Raw genomic sequence first — 26,922 nt, 5'->3', positions numbered from 1 at the left:
TTCTACTTTACCAAAATCTGTCTTTATTAAAGTGAACAAATCATTAGGACTATCCAAAACTTCACGAGCGATGGCTGTGGTTTGCTCAGTTTGCCTATTTCCAGTCAGGCAGACGCCGGCTGACAGTACCGTTCGCCACTCTCATGATCGCGAGCCGGCAAGGAGCATCTCCACGTCTGTAAACGTCATCTTAGCAGAAGACAGACTTTGCAGATTTTCAGTGCTTTTAGTGAACTCGTATTTTCAGTAAACGTTTTCTGAGCAGCAAAGAACAAGAATTTTTTTCAGAAATCTCAGAACTGGATATAAACATTGGCAGTAGACACAATCAATAAATATCATACAATTTCTCAAATGAACAAGATTCCCCCAATTCAAATTCCTTTCCTAAAGACATTCAAACACCCTGACCCGAGACCGAGCCTCAGCCCTATCATCTCACGGGATTACAGCCGGCCAGCACGAGGGGGTGTCAGGTCACGTGCAAGAGGGGGTGGGGCAGGAGGTGAGAAAGCGAAGGAGATCACTTTCCATTCACACTGAAGGAGAACTTCAAGTAAAGGGATCCACGGCCTGGAGACCTCGCAACACGCGTACCCCTCGTCTGACCCTCTGCGGTCAGCAGCGGCCGCGGCATCCATGAGCCACTCAACGTGGGGCCGCCGCCTCCTCGCTCCGCCCGGCCTCCTGTGTGTGCCAGGAGCCCAGGGAGGGTTTTCTGTGCTTCACTGGAAGCCTCTCTGGAAAAGGTCTGTGACTATGCACACTTCGTACCCAAACGGATGAAAATAAGAAACATCGATCCCGTCCGCGCACCCTTCAGACTCGCCCGCCGGCGCCGGGGTCATTTACGAGTCTGGGTCTTCTTTGGCACCGCGGGCCGCTTGGGCTGCCACAAGTGGTTGTGAATAGTGAGCGCGTCCACACTGACGGACATGGTTTTGGCTGGGATCAGGTTAAACTGTTTTCGGTCTGAGCTGTATTTATACAGCTTGTCAATCATTTTCTTGGTGATGCTCTTTGGCCCCGTGCCCGTTAGTTTGTAGATCTCCTCCGTGTCGGGATAGTAGCAGTAAAGTGCTCTGAACTGGCAGCCGGCGTCCCGGAACAGTATGATGTAGTGATTGGCGTCACACTTCTCCAGCTCCTGTATCGAGGGAGTAAAGGAAAAAGAGACGAGGCCTTGAGAGTCGCGCCAACAGCCAGAGCCGCCAGCGCTCCACGGGCGCCGCCCGAGGCCGGCGGCCGCCTGGCCACCCGCTCTCAGGAAGGCCTACCCACAGCCCGGGGCTCCGGTCTTCCCACTCGGACAGTCGTGCAGCGGCACCTGCCACTGGGACTTAGGAATCTAGATGTGTGAGAAAACAGGCTTCTGACATTGAGTGAAAAATCACACAGGACACCATGAGCCACCAGAGAAACGCAAATCAAAACCCACACTGGGACAGCACTCCCGCCCACAAGGAGGGCCACAATCTAGCAGGAAGACGACAGCGAGCGGGGCTGGGGGTGTGCAGAGACCAGAGCCCCCCACGCGGCCAGAGCGAACGGAAATCAGTCGGGCAGCTGCTCGGGACGTGAAGCAGTCACCCTGTGGCCCAGCGGTTCTTGTCTGAGGCAGGGACACGAGAGGGGCTGAAGCTTCCACACGAAACCTCGGACGTGAATGCTTACAGCAGCATTCTTCATCATCGTCAAAAAAGCAGAAAGCCAGACGTCCTTCAACTGGAAAACGGACCCACGAACTGGGGCACGGCCACACAACGGAGTAGGATGCGGCCATGGAAGGGGGTGAGGCGCTGACACGCGCCACACGGGGACGGGACAAACCCGTGATGCCGTGGGGCAGAAGACGGCCCCCCAAGGCCCCCCCAGCACGGCGTCTTCTTCACGGGACACGTCCAGGAGAAGCCCATCCAGAGACAGACGGCAGGATGGTGGGAGCCGGGGGCCGGAGGGAGGGCGGGGGCGTGGCTCATCGGGACAGTTTCTTTCTATGCTAGATTAGTGCTGACAGCCGTACTACTCTGCAAACAGATGGAAAACCGCCGGACCGACCCAGACGGGTTTGTGCGTGGGAGCGACACCTGAGGGACGCGGTCACAGGCAGGAGCCCAAAGCAAGCAGCATCGTGGGTAGGCACTACAGTGTCCGCTGTGCTGGGCTCTGGACTGCAGAACGTTTTCGTGCTGCAGCTCTAGTTGAACCGCCTGCCCCAGCACCTCTCCCCACCAGGGGTCTGCGAGCCCAGCGCCCTCCCGCAGCGGCGGCCAGGCTCTGCCTTCACCCTCTCGGCCCAGCGTGCAACGGGCTTTCCCAGAGGCGGGTGACAGGCGTTCCTGTGACAGACTGCCAAGCAGACAGGGACCCAGCCGTCCTCCACAAAGCCAGGGATTTAGAAGATTTGTAAAAAATGTAAAACAAAGCCACTCTTCTAAGTATTTTTGCTTTAGAAAATATACTTATTTTTCATAAAAACATATTAGTTTGGTCAGAATATAATAAGCTTGTTATTAACTCCAATAAATTAACACGTAAATATATATTTTAAAAGATTAAGTGGGAAAACCAGAATCCAAAAGTGTATATAACACGGACTTCAACTAAATAAAAATTCTATTTAAACACGGAGCAAGACGCAAATAAACAGCACCTCGAGACACGGGCCTTCCTGCCCGCTCCACGCCCACAGCCCGTCCCAGTCACCGCCCTGCTTGCGTACCCCCGCTCCCACCCTCGCTCCCCTCACGTCTGTCCTCCGCCTGCAGTCCACAGGCCACTCGGAAGGCAGCCTGCTTCTGGGCCCCGCTCTGCCCACAGCAGTATCCACCAATTCGCTGAAAGCAAAGCTGGGTCCCTCCGCCGACAGAGGCCCTGCGGGCGCTGCCTCATGCCCTCTGACCTCCCCCGAGCTCCTCCAGCCCAGCGGCTCACCACCACATTGGTGCCCGTGCGTGCCACGCTCCCACCTGCCGGCAGCATCCTTCCCCGGGCCCTCATCCTGCCCTCCTCCAACTCCCCTGGGCTACTCATCACTTCCTCTCACACAGCACAGGCCAAGCGTGGCACCACCAGCTGCTGTGAACAGTTTCATGGGGACAGAGCCACGCCCACTCGTCCATACACAGTCTGTGCCGGTTTTCAGGCCACAGCATCAGAGTGGAGCCCCATGGAGCAGGCACCGTTTCCCGTCTAGCCTCTCCCAGAAGCAGCCTGCAAACTCCTCTACCAGGGGACGCCTCACCGCCCAGAATGTCGGCTTCACAGCCCGGACCTCCAGGTTTGCTCCCTGACTGATCCCCAGCATCTAGACCAGCATGATGACACCGAGGGAGAGGCGTCCCCCGCCCCTGCATGACGCACAGAGCATCACCCACCCCGACACGGAGCGCCAGTCAGACGAAGGGCATGCAAGTCCTAACCTTGACCCTCCACCTCCAACGGCCTCGCAGACTGTCTTCGTGCCGAGACCACCATCGGCTCACCTTAAAGTGACCAAGGCCCAACAGCACTCTCGCAGCACGGCTGACCAGTGCCGCCCGCACGAAGACACCGGTCCGCGCAACAGAACCAAACAGGCGTGTTACCGCCCAACGTCCTTCCCTCCAGTGACCCGAGAGCTGAAACTGGAGCCAGGCCCGCCGTCGCACTCCCCATCATCCCTCAGGACACCCCTGCCGACTCCTTCTTGTCTCCAGTGGACACCACCTCGGCCACGGGCGTCGGAGTGCGGAAGCCCCGGTCCCCCCGCCACCTGTAGTCACCCTGCCCTCGGCTACCCCGCCGAGGCTACCAGTTCTCGCCACTTGCTTAGCACCAGAGGGCCCTGCCCTAGACTCTAGCTCTGTCCCAAGTGCAACAGCCTTGAGTCTGGCTCGTCTGAAGCCTGCTCTTCCTCCCGCCATCCCTCCCCCTGCGCCACAGAGCGCCATACGGACGGCTCCCGTGCGAGTGCGCTCTCCCACACACCAACAACGGGGCCCGGGGCTACAGGGCAGCCAAGCCACACCAGGCGACAACCTGCACCTGTGAAGGATGAAGTGCTGCTTTAGGAAAAGCCCTTATTTCACAAACACTCTCATTCTGCATAAAAACTTAGTGGTTAAAAACACTGTGCACCGACTATATTTCACTTAAAGATAAAGAAAAAAATGTAATGCTGACATTTGATACTTGCCTCTAACATTGAACCCTTGTGAGGCTCGTTCACTTTCCCAGCCAGACAGCAGTGGGAGACAGCGTGGTGAACATTTCATACTTGCCTCTAATATTGAAGTCTTGTGAGGCTCGTTCACTTTCCCAGCCAGACAGCAGTGGGAGACAGCGTTGTGGATGATCGGCTTGTTTGACTTGCTACTGGGCTCCTTAAAGAGCTTGGGACCTGTGAAAGCAGGTGACATTCACAAAATTACACTCGGGGGCACGCACACGCACAGCAAACCCCCGTTTCCCAGAGCCAAGCAGCAGCCAGGCTGGGTCAGCGAGGTCCATGCTTTTGAAAAGGGAAAGTAACAGCCACTTCAAATATGAAAGAACTCATTCCGAGTTATGACCTTTAGATAAACTGAGGAAAAGATCACAGTGGTTATTAGTTTATCCCCTTTCTAGTTTCACTGACTTGGATACATAAAACAGTCAGTTTTAAAGATCTAAGGTTCCCCATGCCAAGACGCGCCGCTCAGCGTGGGACCACAGGGAAAGAATGGCACGTCGGCGGCCACGCGGGCAGAGACGCGCCTGAGACTTGCGCGGGGCGCGAGGCTGTTACCTGTGTACTCGGCCACGGAGGCGAGCGAGGACGCTGCAGACGCAGTTTCCCAGTCCCTGTCCGTGCTCCTGCTGGGGTTGCGGCTCAGCGTGGGCAAGGCTTCCAGTGACTCAACTCTGCCAATGGAGGGGGGTGACGGGGGCAGGGGTGGGGCTGGTCACGGGCACCCCCTCTCGCCCACGGCCCACGCCAGCTGGCTGAGCCCACCCTGACACCAGCCAGCCCACGCCATCGGGCAGGAAGGACCGTCCGCAGTGGAGGAGACCCGCGGCAACGCGGGGAGCAACCCCATCTGTTCCACCCTCCACCCTCCAACCTGCAGAGCACAACTATAAACTCTGGGCAAAATACAAAAGTCAGACACCTCGGGTACAACAGAGTGACAAAAGCAGACACCCTGGGGGGACATTGACCTCCATCAGAAGTCTGTTTGAGAGAGCCACCCCGATGGAGCGGGGAAGCAGCACTGGGTCCCTGCTGGCTCAGGAAGCTGCAGGACATAGTCTGGGACATCTGTGCTGCTGACACTCAAGACACAAGACACACAAGGGAAGGAGGAAGGGAGGGAGGGGCTGAGTCCAAAACCCTGGGTCTCGACGACTCTCCAACCCCGGGGGGGCCTGAGGGCACCCCTCAGGGCAGTCTCCACGGAGCCCAGCAGAAGCCTGTGGTGGCAAAACGGCACGTGGCTGCTCCCAAGGGGGCCGACCAGCCCAGGTGACCGAGCGGTAGAACAAAACCCCAGCCGGGATCCAGAACCCCTGACGTGGACCCTGCGCAAGGCCCCGGAGACAGGAAGCCACCAGCCACGTGAAGAGGGAGGACCATGTGGCCACGGCCACAGGATGCCACACACAGTAAAGGACAAAGGACACACAGGGGCCAACAACATATGACGAAGGGACAAGGCCATCGGTGGTGGTACCAACGAGGTTCCCAGCGCATCCTCCCAAATTACTGTCGAGTCACAAGGGAAGTTTTCCCGTGCCACAGAAAACACCATCTCACACAGGCCGAGGAAGCACAACACACCTGCTGGCTGCAGCGCCAAACACCAGCACCAGAGACGTGCGGGCTGACCCGCACCCGGGCCAAGACCCAGCGAGGGGCGGTCACCACAGGAACCACAGCCAGGTGACGGAAGACACAGGGCAGAGGACCGGTCTCGACTGAGCAGGCCCACAATTCAGTGCCATGCACGGTCCTGAGCGGGGTCCTAGGCCCTCAAGGACACTATAGGACAGCTGACGACAAGAGTGTAGACTAGAGGCCCCACCGAGGCGCCGTCTGGGAACTGTGGGTATTTAAGGATGCGTCCTCGCTCACAGGAAAGACAAAGCCCCGCACCGGAGGCTCCGGAGCCAGAGGGCTCCACGGCTCCGATGCAGCCTGGGGGACACAGGACGGGGCAGACACGAGTCCCCGGGAAATCACCCCAGAATCACAGCACACAACCTGCCCCCCGCGTTCGCCCCCCACGCCCCCCGCGCCCCCCTTACCGCTGGGAAGGCGTGCCCCCTGAGTGCACACTCTCGGGCTCGGTGGTCGCCGCAGAGGCCAGGGACAGGCTGGAGCCCGACTGGGCCCGGCTCAGGTGGTCCGCTGCTGAGAGAAGAGAGCTGCCGCGAGGCCCGCCTCGGCCACCCCACCGCAGCATGCGGCCGCCCCGCACGCCCCGCCTGCTTACGGGTCGAGGAGCACTTGGTCCCTGAATCGCTGCAGGACTCTTCGCGATGGACGGACTTGGGCCGCGGCTTCTTCGGCTTGGCTTTCGGCTTCCCCAGCCCCTGCTCCTCTAGAATCTGCTGCTGCTTCCTGCGCAGGTACTCCTGCTTGATGAGCTCCCGCCGCGCCTTCTCCTCCTCCTTCCGGATCCGCTCCTCCTCGGCTTTCCGCCTGCGGGACACGCGCGCCACTCAGACGCACTCGGCGGGGCTCCGAGGGCCGGCGGCCACCGCGCCCCGCTCCCCGCACGGCGGTGCGGCCCCAGGACCGTCGCGAGAACTGAAGGGGATGAGCCCAGAAGTGCGTAAACCAGAGCCCGGCGCAGCCCAGCCCAGCCCAGCAGGGCGGGGGGATGGGGCCGGGGGACGCCAAGGGGGACCTGACCGTGGGAGCGGGAGGGCCGGGCGGGGGCAGAAGCCAGGTTACCGGGCCTCGTCTCTCTTGAGCTCCACCTCCGCCTCCAGCTGCTGCTTCCGCACACGCGCCTCCTCGGCCTTGCGCTGCTGCTTCAGGAGGAAGGCCGCCCGCTTCTTGGCGAGCTCGTCCTCCGCCTTCTGCTCATCCTGCAAGCAGGCGGCGCGCATCACCCCGCAGGCCGCCGCCCCGACGCCCCGCAGTCCCCGGGAGCAGACCTGCACGCGCCGACGCCGGGCTCCTGCACAGTCCACACGTGTTCTCACCTTTTTCGTGGAGGATGAGGCCGTCCTCACAGATACTAGAATTCTGGGGAACACAACCAGGCCACCCAGAAACCAGCCCCACCCGTCACCTTCCTTTCTGCAGGTCTCCCACCGAGTCCCGTTTACCTCAGTGTCCACACGGGAGCGGACCCCTGGACTGATACTCGCTTACGTTTTTAGAGCGTTAAGCACCAAATAAAGCGTGCTTGCTTATCGGAGGAGACAGGCCCTACGCTCTACACCCTGACGGAGGAAAGCTCCCACAACCTGTCTCCCCCTCCTACCTAAGAAAACACTACAAGAAAGGCACAGAGACCAACAGGAAGCTTCCTCAGAGACGCCCTCCCGCCCAGCCGCTCTCACAGGCTCGGCAAACCTTGCCCTGGAGGCCGGATCCAGCCCCCCCCACCCCCCAGCCGGCCGCTTCTGCGGAGCCCGCGAGCGAAGAACATTTATGTTTACTGAACGGTCAGAAAACCATCAAAAAGAAATACCACACTTCTGACCTGTGACAATTACATGGAATTCCCATTTCGGGCCCAGCACTGAAGCTTCACGGGCACACGGCCACGCTCGCTCCAACAGGCAGTGCCCGTGGGTACTTCCGGCGGGGTTGGGTCCCGAGTGCAAGCTTCTAACACACCTGCACAAGCAAGGGCAAGAGACGACCCCTGACACCCACCCGACACGGCCGCCAGCGGCAATTTACCTTGAAGAAGAAGCCGACCCCCGGCTTCTGATCGCCTTCGCTGGTGAGATCCACCGAGCTCTGGGGGCCCTCCGTCTCTCCGTCCTCGTCAGGGGCCTTCAGGTCCGAGAGGTCCACCTCGATGAGACTGGCCTTGCTCCTTGGGGGCTCATCCGCAGGGACGTTCTCCTTCCCCGAGATCGCCGGGGAGCCGAGCCCCGCCTCCTTCACACTGCTCTCCAGAACTTCTTTGAGGCTCATCTGTTCTGACAGGATGTTTGCATCTTTGGAAGAGGATAAGACAAATGTCCGCTGGTTGCTTTCATCGTGGAGCCTGTAGCTGTCGAACAAGCACTTGTCATGAGGGTCGTTTCCAGGCTCTGCAACACCGTCCCAGCCCGGGTCGGAGGGGGTCCGAGGGGGGAAGGCCCGTAAGTGAGGGAGGGTCTCCACACTGGGCGTCGGGGTCTTGCTTCGGGAGGAAGCCTGCTGTCTGTCTTTGGGCACCTTCAGCTCAGCTGGTCTCCCTGAGCGGGAATTCCGACCCTGCCCAAGACGCGCAGGTCTGCGGTGCCCCGTCGTCCCGGGGGGAGAGAGCGGCTCCACAAAGTGGATGGCCGCCCTGACCTTCTGGTCCGGGGCGTTCTGCTTCGTGCCCGGGGCCGGGGCCGCGGGGGGCTTCATGAGCAGCTGCTCCTGCTGCTGCGAGATCCTCAGGATGGCCTGCTGCAGCGTGCTGATGGTCTCGTTCAGCTTCTCGATGGACAGGTCACACTCGCTCACGTCCACCGCCTCGCCCGCGTCCTCCAGCAGGGCGGCGGAAAGCGCTCTGCTCTTCTCCAGCTCGTGCAGGGCGGGGGCTTTCGCTCTGTGCTGCTGCAGGAGCACCAGGCCCTCCGCGTCCGCGTCTGGAGACGGCAGGACGCCTTCCCGCCCCTCCTCCTTCAGGAGAAGCTCCTCCGCTCTGCAACCCCCACCCTCCAAGTCCTCCCCGTTGTGCTGAGTGTAGTCTCCCGCCGAGTGGTCCGCCTTCCGCGGCTGGGGGGTGCCGTCAGCCTTCCCCTTCTTGACCACGTGCAGGAAGGCGGCCTTGCCCAGCTTCAGTCGCTGCCGGGCCGACAGAGCCTCCATCTTCTTCTTCTGCGCCTCGATGGCCCTGCGCTTCTCCTCCAGCTGCATGTGCAGCTGCACGAGCTCGGAGGCCAGCAGGCTGGCGTGCTCCCTGCTCTGCCGGCTCGGGCTCTGCTCCCGCCTCTGCTTCCAGGTTGTCAGCGGGGCTGGGCAGCTCTCCGAGGCGTCGGGCGTGGTCTTCTGCGAGCTGCTGGTGCTGGACTTGGTCTCGCAGCTGCTGAGCCTCTGCAGCTTCCGCTCGGCGAAGCTGGTCATCTTCACGCTGCCGCTGGCCATGGACACGCTGCTGACCTGAGACACCGTGCTCAAACACGGGCTCGAGCGGCCGCTGGCGTCGTCCTTGTCCTCGTGCTCCTTCACCTTCATGTCCTCCTGCAGCTTGGCCGACTCTTCCTCGCCAACATACCTGGCCATCACCGCGGGGTGGTCCTCGCCCACGAAATCCTGCTCGGCTTCCTCCAGGTCTGCGACATCCGAGTCCGAGTCCTGCCTCAGGACAGCCCACGGCTCTGCGTCACGGGCACCGGGGCTCCTGGCACAGCTGACGCAGAGCCTGCCCTCAGTGTCCTCATCAGCTCTGGCTGTGTGAAGGAAGAAGCCATCGGCAGACTGTCCCTGAGGTAACAGATCGAAACCGCTGCTGGCTGGAAGCCCACCGCGGGCGTCCCCTGCCACCTGCGGCCCCGGCTCCGTGGGCCCGGGATCCACGCCCACGGGAAGCTCTGGACAGGAGATCGGGGTGAAAGTCCTGCTCAAGTCACGACCACTGTGACTGCTGGGCGCCCTCTTGCGCACCAGGGGCTGGTGACCCTCACTGGGCCTCTTGGACGTGAAGCTCCGTGGCCGCCCCTCTCCGCACTCTTCCTCCTTGGCAATCACCTGCTTCTCCTTGGCTGGCCTAAGCACAGCCGGCATCAATGGCTCCAAGAAGAAACTGTCAGGCTTACTTTCCAGGGTGTCTGCCAGTCTCTGGGGAGATCTGGCATTTGTCGGCAGGCCCCGGTCACCACTATGGGGAGCCACATCCGTCCTAATGATGGCCACAAGCTCTTCATCCTCGTCCTCGATATCAACATTGTTCAGAAGGCTTTTCCCATCGGTCTTTAGCGCTGTGGGCTGTGGCTGGTTCTGCGGAGTCAGGTTAATAATATTGGAGGCCAAACTATCCTTGCTGATGGAGCGAGCCAGGCTGACGCTGTCACCGGAGCCGGGGTCCATGTCACAGCTGGATGCATGATGGAGAGCGAAGGGTGCCGGCTGAGATACAGGCCTGCAACGTAGGGAAAGAAGCCGCTGGACATGCCACCGTCTACAAGCGGTGATTCAAACACACTGAGTGACAAGACACTAGTGACGGAAAAAGAGTACAAATCTGAAGTCTAGGGGATTTAAGCAAACTCTCTCCCACAGCAGGGGACAACCAGAGACCAGTTTAAGTTCGGCAATTCTCAAATGTTTCAGTCCTGGGACCACTTTACACCCTTGAAAATCACTGAGGACCTCAATGGGTTTTTATTTATTATATATTTATCAATATGAAAATTTATCATAGCACTAGAAATTAAAACTGAGACATTTTGGGGCGCCTGGGTGGCTCAGCCGTTAAACGTCTGCGTTCGGCTCAGGTCATGATCCCAGGGTTCTGGATCGAGCCCTGCATCGGGCTCCCTGCCTGGCGGGAGGCCTGCTTCTCCCTCTCACACTCCCCTTGCTTGTGTTCCCTCTCTCGCTCTGTCAAATAAATAAAATCTTAAAAAAAAAAAAAAAAAAACCCGAGACATTTTAAAAACGATTAAAAATTACAATAAGAAACCACGTTCTGTGAAAAATGACCATATTTTCTAAAATAAAGAAGTTTATAATATGAAACACTTTTGTACTTGTCCCTGCTGTCCGCCCGGACTCCCACGTCTGACTCCGATTCAATGTGTCACCAAAGCGAGAAAAGCAGACAAGAGCCCGGCACGGTCAGGACGTGGCTCTGACTGCGGCGCCCGGGGACGGACCCCGGCGGGACAACCGCTAGGTCAGCCTGATGAGCGCTTCACACAGAAACGTCTCTGAGACACAGGCCTCACCTGTTCTTCTTCTCCGGCCACGCGACTGCTGCACCTCGTGGCCGCGCATCAACCCGGGTGAGAGAGCTGGACCGGTGTCTCTGATCTGCGTGAGGAAGCAGGATGCTCGGTGTTAAGCAACTCATTCCATAGCATCTGAAGTTCTTTCAACAGAATAACCATTTCTTAAGGAAATGCATCCCAAGGCAGGACACCGGAACTGCCTGAGAAAAGCACATCCTCACAACAGTGCCGATTTCGATGCTCTCAGTAAGCAACACCTGACTCGGTCATTAGTCCAAACCAGACTCCCAAGTAAACAGCAACACAGACGTTCTCGCTTAGGTACGACACAGCAATTTTCTGTACACTGCATATAGTTGATTACCTTTCAAAGATATTTTCGCTACAGAGACTGAAATTCTGAAGAACATCAATACAAATTAAAATGTACTCTACCACATTCTTCCTCACTAAAACAACTACATCACAGTAGGACATTCGACTTGAGAACGATCATTTTCATAAGCTGCAGGACGAAGACCAGAAGACGAAGGAGGACGAAGGGGAAACGGCGCTCTTACCGGGAGGGCCCTCCCCCTGCACGGCCTTCTGCTGTCTCTGTCTCAGAGGCAGTAAGGGATGTGACGGGCTAAAGGCAGAGGCCCCTTTCCCCCTAAATGGGAAAGAACGGGAGAGAGAATCACTGGCTTAGTCTGCAAGGTCAGGGGCAAATGCGCAATACGCAGAGCGTCCTGAATTCACAACTATCAAGGACAGAAGATTCACAGGGAAAAATTAAGTACAGAAACAAGCCAAGAGAGTGCCAAGAACTTCAAACCTGGGATCAATATCCCAAAACTGCAACTTGGGGATCAGTGACCTGTGGTTACCCTCTGCCTGCCTGGGGGGTCCTGGGGGCAGAGGGCAAGGCGGAGGGAGGCCCTCCCGCTGCCAACCCCCAGCACCTTCTCCCTCACCCCTTCAGAAAGACACCGCAACTCAAACTGCGAAGCAACTGGAAAAGGGCGGCGGGACGGGGACTCACAGATGCTCGGGCTCATCGTGCACACGGTGCCTATGGCCGCCCTCGGCCGGCGGCTGCGCGGGGGACTGCGCGTCGGCTGGGCTTGCCGCTGCGGGGCTGCCCAGGAAGCTGCGCTTGGTGGCGTTGGAGATAGGAACGGGAGGCCGACTGCTCTTGTGGTGAGACACTGTTTTAGCTGCAGAAATGGCAATTTATAGAACTGTTCACATTACGTACAGGTACTTAAAACATCAGCAAGAAGCGCCTTAAAAAAAAAAAACCTGCAGCTTTTATAAGAACTAAAATACAATGCAACTTTTACTTGAACTTCACACGGGCTCGCGTGTGAAGGAGCCAGAGGCAGAGGCAGGCATACGCCTGGCAGGAGAGAGGCAGCACACAGCCCCGCAGAGGGTGCCGGTCCTCGAGGCGGCCAAGTGACCGCTTGGTGCCATGTCCATTCTAGCAGGCCCACGGTGGCAGGACCAGCGAGTCCTGTAAGCAGACACACGTATCCTGCCGGGAGGCTCAGCCACACCAGTAGCCAGAAGTTCGCAGCACGCCCGGGCTGCGCAGCACCCACACCGCGAGCATCGGACCAGGGGCACACCCTACAGAAGAGAGGGGCCCGGGGGGGCCCCACTAGCCAGGCCACTTCCTACAGTGAGCTCACACGGACTCCCTTTCCCTGCACTGCTGCCTCCAAGCCTCCCTCCCGCTTTGTCTGAAAAACCACCCCCCATCCTTCGGAAGCCAGCTCTTCCAGGTCCGAGCACACGTCCCAACACCGAACGGTCACCCATGACACATCTTCCCATCAGCACCTCTAGCGCCAGCCCTGCTCCAGAGCTGATGCCCCACGCACGCTGCTGGGGGGGGAGGCTGAGACTCCTGCGGGAGCACAGCAAGGTCCGAGACACAGAGAAGGGTCACGTGCAGTGTGCAACCTCACAGGTCACGGTGGGAAGGAGAGCAAGTGAGGCAGGAACTAGGACGGGGCCCGGCGGGCAGAGGCAGAACAGGCTACGGGCCTCTCAGGCCAGAGGGGTCGCTACGGTTCTTGAGCTGGGGCAGCAGTGGGGAGGGGAGGGAACCGAACCCGCTTTCTTGCCCCAGCCCCGGCATTGCTCGACTGTCTTACGGTCAATCTGCTGGGGGTGTCTGTCAGCACTGTTGTCTTCAGTATAAGTAGGCTAAGCACCTCTCCACCTGTATTGAGCGTCTGCAGTACTACTTTCTTGAACCATGTATTCAATTCTTTTGCTCATTTTTCTATTCTTTTTTCTTACTGAAATGCATGAGCTTTTTATATATTCCGGGTACCCACCGGGCACCAGGGACACGCTCCGGGTACCGGCTACACACCGGGCACCAGGGACACGCTCCGGGTACCGGCTACACACCGGGCACCAGGGACACGCTCCGGGTACCAGCTACACACCGGGCACCAGGGACACGCTCCGGGTACCAGGTATCTTTTGTACATGTTATAAGTATCTCCCCGCCTTGTGCCTAGTTTTCTTTTTTTTTAACTCTTTATCTTCTTTCAATGAAAAAAAATCTTAATTTTAATATGGCTAAGTTTCTAATTGTTTCCTTTCTGGCTTTTTAGATTCTTTACAAGGAATCACATAGACACGAAGATATCCTCTCATACTACCTTCTTACATCTTTGTGGATTCTCAAAGGCCAGCAGATTTATCCTACCCCGTGGTAAACAGATTTTTGCTTCCTCATGGACTAGAGTGGAGTTTATACTTCCCAACCAAGGAGGCTAAGCAGAACCCTCCAGAAGCTCTTCTCCAAATAAGCTAGGATTCTGATTGTGCAGGACAAGCACAGGCTCAGAGCGGAGAAGCTCTTCGAGTAACTGCTGTGGGCCACGAGGCAAAAGCAGCAGACAGGCAGCGAAGACAGCCACACAGGTGTCCGTGTTCCCAGAAGCAAGCACTTCCACACCGCCTTGTAGGGAAAGGCAGAGACCCCTGATGGGCGCCTTCTGAGCACCGTATCTGGCACCTCTCGGACAAAACCGCTATCAATTCCCAGAAGGTTTGTCACTCACCATCTTTCAGTTCCTGAACGTCCCTGGGCTGAACGAAATCTGGCTTAACGTTCTCGAACCACCAGAAGAGCTCGGCGATAAACACCATAACGTTCGGCTAAAAGAAAACAAAAACAAGGACACGGTAAGTAGCTTATTCATTAATGGGTTTAAAAAATGTGTCTTTAATAATTCCTGGTTACCTTCAACACTAAGGGAGCATACAGCATGTCTTCTAAGGTGAGATAGAAGCATTTGTTCAGATACTCGTTTGAGAACTCCCTCAGAAGCCGGATGTTGTACAGGCTGTCAGCCATCGACGTCACCTCCTTCAAGCATATATCTAACGAATAAACACAAAAGGACAATTCACATGAAGAAAGATACTCTGCTTTGTAAGCGTGTGTACACGCATGTATGTCTAACTCTGCCCTCAACACATCTTAAATGGAGGGAATGGTGGTATTTAAAAGGGTAGCATTAAGATTTAAACATCATAGCAGGGTCGCCGGGGTGGCTCAGTCGGTGAAGCATCTGCCTTCGGCTCAGCTCATGATCCCAGGGTCCTGGGATCGAGTCCCGCATCAGGCTCCCTGCTCAGCGGGGAGCCTGCTTCTCCCTCTCCTGCTCCCCCTACTTGTGCTCTCTCCCCCCACCTCTCTGTCAAATAAATAAAATCTTTAAAAAAAGAAAAGAAAAATAAACATCATAGTAAACATAACAAGTGACACTAGTACACTGAGGAAACACCCAAGAAAAGGATCTGAGAATCTCTAGGATCTGAATTTAACTGTTACCATCTAAAAAGCGTAACAGAAACTATTTGAGACTTGAGACTGGGGCTCCGAAACGGACAGCAGCACCACCCTGCAGTCTCTAAAAGGGCCTTGCTGCACAACACGGGTTAACGTTTTACCAAGTTTCCTTCAACAACTGGAAATCCTCTGCATGAAGTGATCTCTACTGGGGAGGCACAGGGGGACAGACCAGGAAATGTCAGGCTATCCAAGGAACACTACCAAATACTACTAATCACAAAAAAAAAAAAAAAAAAAAAAAAAAAAAAAAAAAAAAATCAGGAGACAACACATAGCAGAAGTCTCCCTCCATGAAAGAGGTTGGGGACTGCCGGCCACTGGCATCTGGGGCGGGACAACTTCCCAGGTACTGCTTTGCAGGATGCCAGACCCTTCCAGCGGTCAACTCGTGCTTGGGCCTCAGGTCCCAGGAGTCTGACTGCTGGGGGGCGGGGGGAGGGGAGCCGGCTGCTCTGGGACGAACGCGGAAGGAGCTGCACTGGGCACTCACAGTACTTCTGCCTGCAAACATGCATACGTAAGAAAAGAATGCCAGAGGTAGAACTTATTTTAAAATAACTCTTTTTAAGAAGAAGCCACTGCCAAGAGTGTGGAAGCATGACAACTGAGATTTGCAGTGGTCACTGAGGAACCCGGGCTGCTGCCACGCCCGCTGCCAACTCTGCAGAGAAACCTGTTCGAAGCTAAGGAACTTGCACGCTGACAGTGCTCAGAAACCCGTCCTTTAAATTCGGATAAGAAAACATTACAAAGATAAGGATCAGATTCCCGGATGCCCTCTGTGCAGATGGAAGAAGTGGTAACATCATATCTTATCGGATTCAGATCTTTTCTTCCAGTGATAAAATACCACAGACAGTGTCGAAGCCCACCCGCACCCCCAAGGCAACGGCTCTCCTCCAGCTGCGGGACCCCCTCCCGCACGGGCTTCGGCGCTGCCACGAACGCAGTGTGTCCACCCACACGACACTGCTGACCTGGCTTTCTTTCATTTACATTCGTAACATGCTCTGCCTACCATTTTGGGCCTGTCTTTCCCCAATCTCAGGTTTACATTTCCAAGTGGGAGCAGACTTCAGTCCTCGGTGCGAACGGCTAGACGGCATCCTATAGTTCTCACCATTACACCGTGAGAACCACATTTGCGTGCGCGCCCTGCACCTGCAACACTCCGAGAAGGGGCTGGAGGGACCACGACCTACGCTCCGCACACCTGGCGGCCTGCTCGCAGCCCCCCCGCCACCACCGCCTGGGCATTCGCAGGCCTCGGGGTTCCTGGCACCTGGACGGGTGTGAGATCCCCCTTCTTAAACGGCAGCTCCCTGAGCACGGGCGTGCTGTCATTCTTGACTCCCTCTTCCACCAAAAGCCTGTTCTTTCTCTCTCTCTCCAGGCTGTTCATCTTTTTCTTACTCACTTGTACAAATTCTTTACTCATGATGGTTACGAAAGGATTGTGTGACGACCCTTGGTCAGTTTACGTTTGTTCCAAACATTTTTTCACGGTTATCGTTTATCACTTCATTTTGTTCACACTGCTCCTTTGTCAGCACGCTGAATTTCAGTATGGTTAGATGAAATAATCTTTTCTATTGCTTGTGCATTTTTGTAATTGCAGTAATCCATCCCAACACTGATGTCCTAAAAATATTTTCCTGTCTTCTCCTCTCAAAATTCTTAAGTTTTGCTTTTCAGGAGCAGATCTTTCATCCAAGGCAGGGACGCCCACCTCAGGTGGACTGAGACCTCACAGCCTCCCGCAGACGGCCACTCGTCCACAGCGCCGTGAGCCTCACCGACACCAAGCCCCTAGAACACCGCCAGTCCAGCTCCTCCAGGCCACATGACTCTTTGGCCAATGTAAAGTTCAACAAAACGTGGTCTTTGTAGAGCCCAGTACCCACGCTCTTATTCTTCACAATTAACTTGCCTGACACCTGCGATCACCCACAACAGAAGAATGAACACGTGGTTACAATCTGCTGGATAAAACAAGAGCCCGTGGGACCCTCCTGACAGAAATCAACATGTAAGTCAGCGGCAAGCACACACGCCACTCCCCCGCAGTGGTGGGCTAACGGACAAATAGGAAAGGCCAGAGAGAGAAAACCACAAATGGACGGGACCACCGGTAGGTCGAAGTCTGATGAGAAACAGGGTTTCAGTCTCAGAGCCCCTTCCCCAAATTACTAATTAATGAGAAAGCAAAACCGAGTGGTCTCAGCCTGGAGAAGCCCCGGGACACCTCCTGAACCAAATGACCCAGAGGGCCACCAACACCAGCCCACCCTGGGGAGACACACCACTCTGGGGCATTCTTGCTAAAAACGGATGCCCTGAACCTCATTAGGAGGGTAAAATGGACAAATCCAAACAAGGGACATTCCACAAACTAAAGGACCTGCTGTACTCTTTGAAAGGTCAAGGCCAAAAAAGGCAAGAAAGACTGGGAACCAGCTCCCGACGACAGGACACCACGAAGAGGGCTGACGGCTACCTCCGGTGAGTGGTGCGGGGCTCGAACCCCCGCTGGGAGCAACAGCGGACAGCGACGCTACGGGGACGACTGACAATGTCCTCGGACCCTGAGTCAGTGCTCTAGTGCCGCTAACTCCCAACGCTCGCTGTGATGAGAGAACGCCTCTGTCATTCTCAAGTGGTTCAGAGAGAAATCCAACATACACCCGACTACATGTAACGGGACGTGGGTAAAACTACAGCAGAAATCCCTTGTGCGTCCTCTGTACACTGAAACATATCCAAATAAAATGCTGCAAAACAGTCATTTTGTCCCTTTGGCCTTCACTCTTCCAACTGAATTTTTCCGTTACTTTGTCCACTTCTGTAAAAATTCATTTATTGGACTGGCAAAAAATGAAAGAAATCACAATTTTTATACTGATTCTCGGCATCTAAGAATATGGTTTAAAACTTCTTCCAAGGACTATAAACAGGTCCTCCTTTGTTCAGGACTCAGGGCAAGGTGCTCCTGGAGGCAGGGCAGGAGCGGGGCAGGACCCCAAGCCAGGACCCTAAGGGCAGGACCCCAAAGGCGAACCACAGCAGTGGGGCACGAACCGGCGGGCTCCCAGGGCGTCCATCACAAGTGGGCAGTGGCTTCGAACAGCCTGCGTTCTGCACATTTTGTACTTGTCCGGGGTAAGTTCTCCCGCCTTCCTGTCCTGTCTGTCCAGACAGAGCCTCTCACTGTTCCACATCTTCTCTCCCATTGTCCACTTGGTTTTGAGCTCTGCTTTCTGGGAGAGCTCTTCAAAGTTGTCCTCCAGCACTTCAGCGAACTCTGAAATTTCAGCTGCCAAGTCTTATTTCCAGAGCCCATCTGCGCGCAGTTACACCGCACACCCGCATTTGACACCGTCCTTCAGACGGTCTCCTCCAGCGCCCTGGCCACAGATCCACTGTCCCCCCTCATCTCCCGTGCTCTCTCCTGCCCTCCTGTATGGCCTCTGCTGACTCAGCTGGTGCCTTCCTCACATGTCGGGGTATTGGCGGCCACCCAGAGTCAAGGGTAAGGCAGCAGGAAGTAGGCTTTGCAGAGGGGTTGCGGGTGGCGGGCAGCGAGCAGCGGACGGCAGCCAGGGCTCTCTCAGAGGACCGCAGGAGGGCAGCAGCTGTGAGAGTTCTGCCCAAGGCCAGTTTCTGCAGAGAAGAATCCTCCCCCATTGTTTCTTTAGCACTGTATATCCGTTTATTTATTCAATGATATAAAAATTGTCATTATGCCATGAAATGAGATATAAAACACATGCTCACTTAAAAATTACTAATACAAAGAAATGCTGGTAAAAATTAAATGTCTTCAAACGCATTAATGTATTCCACTTGACATGATGACAGTAAGCAAGACTGGAGAGAAATTAGCGAAACTTTTTTTTAATATTTATTTTTGAGAGAGAGCGAGCGCACACGAGCGGGGCAGGGGGGGAGGCGGGAGGCACAGAGGGAGAAGCAGACTCCCCACTGAGCAGGGAGCCCAACACGGGGCTCATTCCCAGGATTCCGGGTTCATGATCTGAGCCGAAGGCAGACACTTCACCAACTGAGTCTGGTGCCCTAGCACAACTTTTTAAAGTACAGTCGACGTACAACATTACAGCAGTTTCGGGTGCAGAGCAGAGTGATTCAGCAATTAGACACATTATGAAATGCTCACCACAGTAAGTATGGTCGCCACCTGCCACCGCTCGGGGCTGTTGTGATACTGCTGACTGTATTCCCCGTGCTGTACGTCTCATCCCATGACTTTTTTTATAACTGGAGATCTGTACTCTTCATCCCCTTCATCCAGTTTGCCCACCCCCACCCCTGGCAACCACCAGTTTGTCCTCGATATTTATTTCTGTTTTGTTTTTTACCTTCCACACATAAGTGAAATTATACACTATTTATCTGCCTTATTTCACTTTGTGTGATACCCTTTAGGTCCATCCATGCGGTCGCAAAAGACAGGATGTCGTTCTTTTTATGGCAGCATAACACTCCATTGTGTGTGCGTACCGTGTCCCCTCTACTCATCGGTGAGTCCTTCCCCGGTCTGAATGTACGCGGACTGGCGCCGTGGAGCCAAGGAAGGAAGGAGGCTCCCTGCGACAGGCGAATGGAGAGGAGAAGCAGTCTCACCTTCCAGCAGGAAGGACTGTACACAAGGCCCAGCTCAGTGAGCTCCCTCGTACCCGCCCGTGCGTGAGACATCAGAGAGAGAGCTGACCGGCTCGGCTTCCCCCAAGAGCGGTCGCCCATCTCCTGAGGTGTATGGGGAGGAGGTCACCGCTGCCCGACGGAGGCGAAGGGACCGCACCCTCACTGCAGGCTGCGAGCACCCCCGCCAAGTCCCTGCGGTGTCCCACGTCCTGAACGCGTCTGTTCTGCTGCCTTTCTGGGATTCTAGACAAGCGAGCCAGCCTCCTTCCCGGGCTTGAGCTCCTCCGCTCTGCTCGTCACCACTCGCTCCTTAATTAGGTGCTTGCTGCTCAGAGTCCAGATGTGTCCTGCTTTCCTCCAAGATGGAATCTGCAATTCAGCTCCTTTGTGTCGGGGACTTCTGACTACAGAAGGAGAGGGAGAGCTACGCCTTGTTCTCCTCCTTTCAACTTTCTTTAGGCTTACTTCTTTCTTAATGCACTAAGTCAACCTAGCTCATTAATTTTCAAAAGTCCTCCTTTTCCAGAATGTGTCCTGAGGCCACAGGTCTGCCTTTCCCTGGCCCCTGCGGCTGCCCACCACAAGCTCTGGCGTGTGTGTCGTTCACTCGCTGTGCAAGTGTCTACCGAACACCAACTTGTCCTCGGCACGAGTGACAAGGGTGGGATGCGGCACTGAACAAAACAGACAGAAACGTGGGGAGCTCACACCAGAGAACCCCATCGGGAGAGCGACGTTGGTCCACAAATATTCCAAAGCATCCCCTTTGGTTTCTAAGCATTAAAGATTTTAGAGGTTTGGAGAAAGCTTTCTCATTTTACTGCATTGTGGGGAGAGTATCAATTCTCTGCAATCTGTTGAAGTTTCTTTTGGGGCCTTAATGAAGCTGATCTTTTACACAGGCTTCTGGGTCTGCTCATTTTAAAAGAGCATACTCCACAGCAGTCAGTGCGCTGGGCCAGGACTCTTGGCTTCGCGCCCGAATCCTCCATGGCCTTCCCCCACTCATGTCTGCACTTCATCAATCAGTTTCTGTGACTGAACCTGGGAGTGCGACTCTGTCCGTGCCTCCTGTACCTCTGTCACTTTTAAAACCCATGCTGACACGCCGCTGTCGGATGCAATGAGGCTCGCCACGGCCACGTCCCCCTGTGGCTCCACCTCCCCTGTCCTGGGGACTCCCTCCCGCTAGAAACTCGCTGTGTCCTAAGACCCCCAATGGACAGGCCAGAGGAGCAGGCCAGATACAAGTGAAGCAGTCTGCACTGTGAGCCAGAAGGCAGACCTGAGAACTATCTAGAACACAGAGGGCAGCAGGGACGGAAACACAAAATGAGGTCCTGAGGGCATGGGAAAGTTCCGGCACACACGGAACAATCCCGTTCCCCCATCTCTCTTAGGGTTCCGACCTCTTCTTTCTTGTCCTTCGTCATTTTGAACATTCCACGTTCTCATTCCAACATTCCTTTCCACTCATGCCAGGGTGCCAAACTTGCCTGCATACCTGCCGGTTCTGCACGGCCGTTTCCCCACATGGTCCTGCTCTCCCACGGAGGTCGTCTTCAGCAGTGGGGTGGCTGTTCTCCACGGGTACACAGTGAGCCCTGGCTCCTGGAGGTGCCCCCCATCAGCAGACCTCCACTCTCCCTCCTGCCATGGCCCAAGGCTTCCACTAGTGCGGGACTCAGATGAGGAAGAACCTTCCCCTTGCCACACGGGCAACACACACATCAACCCCTTCGCACCCATGATGCATCCTGGCAGCTCCATTTCCTTAAGAAAGATCTCCACCCCAGGCCCAGGGCCACGGGCATCCAACAAGTCTCCTCCATCTTTCCAAGGCCGGTACGTGGGCCTTTCCTAGTCCTTTCCTTGGTCTGGTCACCATGCTCCCAAACACACATGGCCCTGAGGCCAGATGAGCATGAGAGGCCCGATGGACCCCGGGGCGAACAGGTGTCAATTTGGGGTTTTCTCTCCAAGATAGAGACCCTCTCTGGAACCTGAGACTCTCCCTTTCTTTCAAGTTCAGCTATTGCTTTAGCTATAAAAACTACATAATCCAGCACTCTTGTGCTTGAGGCAGGACCAACTTCAGCTCCATCCCCTGGTGCCAGGGTCTCACACAAATGTTTCACAGGTAAGAGAGTCATCCGGGCGTGCTCCTGGCCTGTACCTGCCTCCCTCAGAAAGAAGGAAGGATGCTTAGCAAAACCTAAATCAGAATTCCTGTTCCCAAGGCCCCCGCAGACTTCCGCTGTTGTGCGGTCCACGGAGCCGTTCTTGTCTCCTTCCCCACCAGCGGGCTGTGAGCGCCTAAGAGATGCATTGGCCTGTCACCAGTACCATGCGTGCAGGAGTCGTTCATAAACGCATTCTGCACTTGCCCAACCCCAAACTAGGTTTTAGATGGTTTTGGTTCTGTTTATTAAGTAGGGCGTGGAGCCCAACGCAGGGCTTGAGCTCAGGACCCTGAGATCAAGACCTGAGCTGAGATGGAGAGGCGGATGCTAAACCGACTGAGCCACCCAGGCGTCCTGGTTCTAGATGTTTTAAACCAATTGTAGCAAGTCGGACAAAACCCTAACCATTCTGAAATGTAAGAAAAGTGACATATATTTAAGACTTCACCCAAATACTTTCAAAGTCCAATTTCTTCATTAGATAAAAATGCAGGTTAAGTATAAGCACATCATCCTTGTCTTTTTTTTATCTACACGCTACTATCCCAGCTGGGATCAGGACTCGGCCTGCTACTCCCCGGCTGTACACACGTCTGGACCCGGGTGCGTGGGGCGCTGAGGGGCTCAGGGCCGCTCCCGGGGGCACGCGACACTCACCGTCCAGCTTCATCTGCTCTGGGCAGTAGTAGTGGACCACGGCCAAGAGCGCGGCCCCGTCACTGCCGTCCCGCATCAAGTCCTCCAACACCGGGAAGTAGGGTGGCTGCCTTGTGGACGGGTGCTCTCGGCGGTAGCGTACCTGCAGTTGGTAAAAGGAAAACGGTCTACACACGAGATGCCTCCACGAGCACCGCTGTCACAGGCAGGCCGCTACATCAACAGCTAACGTAAAGCCCGCTGGGTGATGTTTACAACAACGGCAATCACACGGTAAAAGCTCAAACGTCGGGATGACACACTCTGCCTTGAACACACATGCCAAGATCCAGGGAACTGAGCGCCACGGCCACCTGGGGCGACAGCGACTAGCTGCGGAAGTGCCGGACTGTCCACTGTACGCGGCACACGAGAGGAGGCCGAATGCACGGCCACACTACCGAGAGCCGCACACTCCGAACAGATGAGAAACAAGTTAAAGGGCGAACAAGCAAAGGCTCGGAAGACCCGCCTTACTGCTCCTTTTCTCAGTATTATCAGCAGTAACTTCAGCCATTAAGAAAAGTACAAAACAACATTAATATATGGTTTGAGAAATTCCCCAAATCAGGGTAGACAAAATTTCCTAGAATACGTCAACCAGGCCCTCTAATAAATGCAACAAAGCATCAGGAAACAGAATGCAAGCAAGGTGCAATCTGAGACAAGTGGTTTGTCACGGTTTCCATACTTCTGCCTTTGGAGCAGAGGGTGTGTGCGGTGTTCCGAGCCACCCCCCGCCCCCCAGCGCGGCCCCCACCGCTGAATGTCAGGTGACGAGTGTACAGACACACAAGACACCAAGGGGAGGGGATCCACACGGGCGCCTGTCCCAAATGTCCTGCTGCGCGCTCGCTTAGTTTCTTCTGCATTAACGTTCACAATACAGCTGCCTCTTCTCCGGGGGAAGAAAATACGGGAGACAAACCGGAGAAAGAAAACCAGCAGTCCATACGAACGACTGTGGATTTCTGAGACCTATGCAGAGGGGTTCAGCCCGAAGAAAAACCCATCGCTCAGCAATTGAGAATTTAAAGTCTGAATGAATATGCAGGCTGGGATCATCAATACTGGTACCCGGCATGACACACATCTAACACACTCGTTCAAGCAGGAATGGGATCCGTTTCATGTCCCTGAAGTCTGTGTTGACGGAGACTTTAACTTGTTTCTCAGGGCCCGCAGCAGCGGTTACGACGGGCGGCAGCGCACACGGCCCGCGGGGCAGGGGCCGGGGCTGCGGCATGCAGAGCGTGAGGACATGCGCCAGGCCAGGCTCGCACACACACGACACAGCACACACGGTGACTGACCACGGCATGCAGTCAGGCAATGGTCTCCACTGAAGATGGATGGCATGGGTTTAAAATCAGGGAAAACAACTGAACTGCAGGGTCCAGTCAGGTGTCTAAACCCTCAGGCTGCGGGGCACCACGGCGGAATGTCTAAGCCTGCCGGGCCCGACCACACCTTACCGCGCTCGTCCTCACTCGCCGATCTGCTGGGCACTGGAGGCGCAGCCCTGGCTACCAGTGTCTACAAGGGAACCCGAAGGGTCACTGCTCTGGTCACATCTTTCAGATTCTACGAGACTCTCTGCTGAGACTTGACTTCCTACAGGACAGCTCAATTTTTGACAATACCCTCACTAAATAACATACCTTAATATTTAGCTCTGTGGCCCTCAGGATTCAAGTGAAGAGATATGTAAATACTCATAACAAGGTTGTCCTCTTCTTTGGTACAAATACATCTCAAAGAGAAGCAAAATTATCCCCAAAGTTGGCCACAGGGCAGAATATATCACATGGAGCCACTGACCAGCTTACAGCCACGATTATTTCCCTTATGACAAAATTCTAAGGACTCTCCGGTCCGAATAATTCAGCTAAAGGAGCGGGCAGTGAGAGTCTGCAGAAAGTTGTGCCCCACAGCTCCACTCTAAAATGCACCACGGGGAGGGCCAAGTGCTTTTCCACCGGAACGGGGTAACAAACGGATTCTGCTTCCAGAATGCATCACCAACGGGAGCACAGCTAAAATTGGAGATCCAAATCACTACTTTCTAACTTTGTTCTTATGGGAAAATTCACACTGAATGTTAAGCTGGATTCCAGAAATCCTGTATCCCTGCTGACGGAGTTCAGGCCTCTGCCTGGCTGCCCCTTTCCCTGCCCCGGGGCAGGGGGGTGTTCTGCACACCCCAGGAGACGTCTCTGCAGAGGGAAGTCCTTCTCTGCCACACGAGCAGCCTTCCACGAGGCACGTTACCAGCATCCATCACGTGACATGTTACACTTACTAAGAGATGTCACGTTAAGTATCACCGTTAGGGAAGGTACTATCAGAAGGACAAACTGTCGAGAGTAACTTGGAAATCAGACTGTCCCTTCTGGTATCTGTTTAAGGCTAGAGATGGATCCTCTCATTTATGTTTATGTTCATCACATAAAGAAGTAAACAGGGGGCTCCTGGGCGGCTTAGTTGGTGAAGCGTCTGCCTTCAGCTCAGGTCATGACCCCGGGGTCCTGGGATCGAACCCCGCATCGGGCTCTCTGCTTCTCCCTCTGTTGCCCCTCCCCGGCTCATACTCGCTCTCTCTCTCTCCCCCTTCCCTCGCTTGCTTTAAATAAAATCTTAAATAAATAAAATAAAATAAAATAAAATAAAATAAAATAAAATAGAAGTAAATAGGTGTCCATAAGAAGAAATACCAAACTCTCTCTGTAAAATTACCTAAGAAATTGGGCAAAACCAAACTGGATGTGGTCTACAAAAAGCCTATTGAGCCCGGAATCTGGACATTGCTCGTACTGTAGAAAAGCAGTAACAACATCAAAGAGGACATTTAAACACAAGAAACAGGCTTGAGTGTGAGCAGCTGTTTGATGGAAGCGAGTGACTGCAACGGACGGCTGTCGGATGCAGCTGGCGCGCGCGGAGTTCACTTACGGGCACTAACTTCCAGTACCACTTGGAGGGGGACTGCTCGGGAAGCAGGGGAGGAAGCAGGAGAGAGTGTCAGCAGACAGGCCACGGCTGGACCGCGTCCGACACTGTCACACAACATTCACGGGAGAGCCGGACGTCCTCTGAGAACTAAGGCCTGTCGGGCGCACATGACCTGGACACCCTCCTATCGTCACACGACTGAAGTGGACGGTCACAGGCACCGCCACAACACTAGCCTCTGCGGGAGCAAAGTACACCCCGGAAAGGGCACGGGCCGGGCACCACGAAGGACAGACGCCAACTGCAACTCGGAGAGGCGCTCCGTGCGTCGTCTGTGCCCATCTGAAGAACAAAGAGGCTCACAAAAGCCTGGCCCAGGGTGTGGTGCCCATGGCATCCCCAGAGGCCAGGAGCACATGGAGGAGGCAGAGGGATGCCGAGACCATAGACGTGACCGAGCCACATCGTACATGCGTTAAAGGGATGTGGATTCAGTCACACACCTGCTTAGCAAAAAAACACGATCACAGGGGAAGGAAAGGACAGAAATGAGCAGAAAGGATAAGGCGCCATCTGTGTCACTTCATAAGACACGTGACGTTATCTGCCTGAATTCCATGCAGGGTTTCAGAGATGCACCACCAGCCACCCTGGACCTCACGGGCAACAGAAGGGGTTCTCAAGGGCACCTTTGACAGTAGCAATTTTCTCCTCCACTGGTGAAATCTAGAAGCTAATTCCCAGGGAACGCTGTACGCCCCCCATTCTTGAGCTTCCGATACCTCCCAACATCTCCCTCACCTCCCGCGTGAAATACAAACCCACCCCCCACCAGGGAGAAACGAGGAGCGCACTGGCACGCCCACCACCGAGGCCCTCGTGGAGCCAGTCTGCCAGGAGACCTCGGAGCCTCGCTCCGCTCTGAGGGGGTGCAAATAAAGAATAAGCAAGTAGTGAACACTGACACAATTTTTTAAAACTGGGAGCAACATTAACCAGATGCATTCCAGAATAAATGTACCCTTTACCTTTTGATGAGCTGGACTTTCCAATAACTGCTGTTTTAACTTAACTTCTTTCTCTGTTATCTCTCTCATTTTAAGATTTACCTGAAGTAGAAAAAAATGCATTAAAAGGGCAATGGCTTCCGTATGTTCACATCCACATCTTTGCTCCTCCACCTAGAGACCCCTCCTCGCTTGTTTGCGTTCCCTTAGACACAGGGATCATTTAGGCCAATAACACATATGCAGGAATGTATGGATTCCACACGGCCGGCGCTCGATGTGGAGACCAAAGCTGGCCTGCTACTCCAGAAAATACTCTGTGCCTCTGCACACCACTGTGATGCTCGCCACCTCGCCACGGGGTCAGCGGGCCACGTCGCTGAACGCCTGGGGCGCACACAGAGTACAAGGTGTCACCATCAGCAAACGCCACTGCTGAGACCATGTGTCTGGACGGCCCGCTGTAGAGCCTAGCGGGGGGCTC

The 26,922-nt window shown here is 55.2% G+C and overlaps 1 protein-coding gene across 5 annotated transcripts in view; it reads right to left on the bottom strand.

Moving 5' to 3' along the window:
* The window catches only part of CAMSAP1 (calmodulin regulated spectrin associated protein 1), a 59,909-nt gene continuing 32,987 nt past the window's right edge, over nt 1-26,922 (bottom strand). Inside the window, exons 5-19 of one of the 5 annotated variants that reach the window (XM_087869202.1) lie at nt 26,460-26,540; nt 25,432-25,464; nt 22,441-22,582; nt 14,324-14,463; nt 14,142-14,238; nt 12,098-12,272; nt 11,634-11,725; nt 11,071-11,155; nt 7,883-10,262; nt 6,920-7,056; nt 6,456-6,664; nt 6,268-6,373; nt 4,769-4,884; nt 4,263-4,381; nt 1-1,147 (exon numbers count right to left, since the gene is read on the bottom strand). In XM_087869202.1, coding sequence (XP_087725328.1) covers nt 845-1,147; nt 4,263-4,381; nt 4,769-4,884; nt 6,268-6,373; nt 6,456-6,664; nt 6,920-7,056; nt 7,883-10,262; nt 11,071-11,155; nt 11,634-11,725; nt 12,098-12,272; nt 14,142-14,238; nt 14,324-14,463; nt 22,441-22,582; nt 25,432-25,464; nt 26,460-26,540 — 4,215 coding nt within the window. In that variant the 3' untranslated portion in view covers nt 1-844. The remainder of the gene's footprint in view (nt 1,148-4,262; nt 4,382-4,768; nt 4,885-6,267; nt 6,374-6,455; nt 6,665-6,919; nt 7,057-7,882; nt 10,263-11,070; nt 11,156-11,633; nt 11,726-12,097; nt 12,273-14,141; nt 14,239-14,323; nt 14,464-22,440; nt 22,583-25,431; nt 25,465-26,459; nt 26,541-26,922) is intronic. The other 4 variants (XM_087869203.1, XM_087869204.1, XM_045813685.2 and 1 more) reach the window with 4 other exon arrangements.

The sequence above is a fragment of the Ursus americanus genome, chromosome 18, assembly GCF_024610735.1.
Source record: "Ursus americanus isolate L20-20 chromosome 18, mUrsAme1.1.p, whole genome shotgun sequence".
Taxonomy (NCBI): domain Eukaryota; kingdom Metazoa; phylum Chordata; class Mammalia; order Carnivora; family Ursidae; genus Ursus; species Ursus americanus.
The sequence above is the reverse complement of the archived record's forward strand: the minus strand, read 5'-3'. Positions and strand labels throughout refer to the sequence as shown.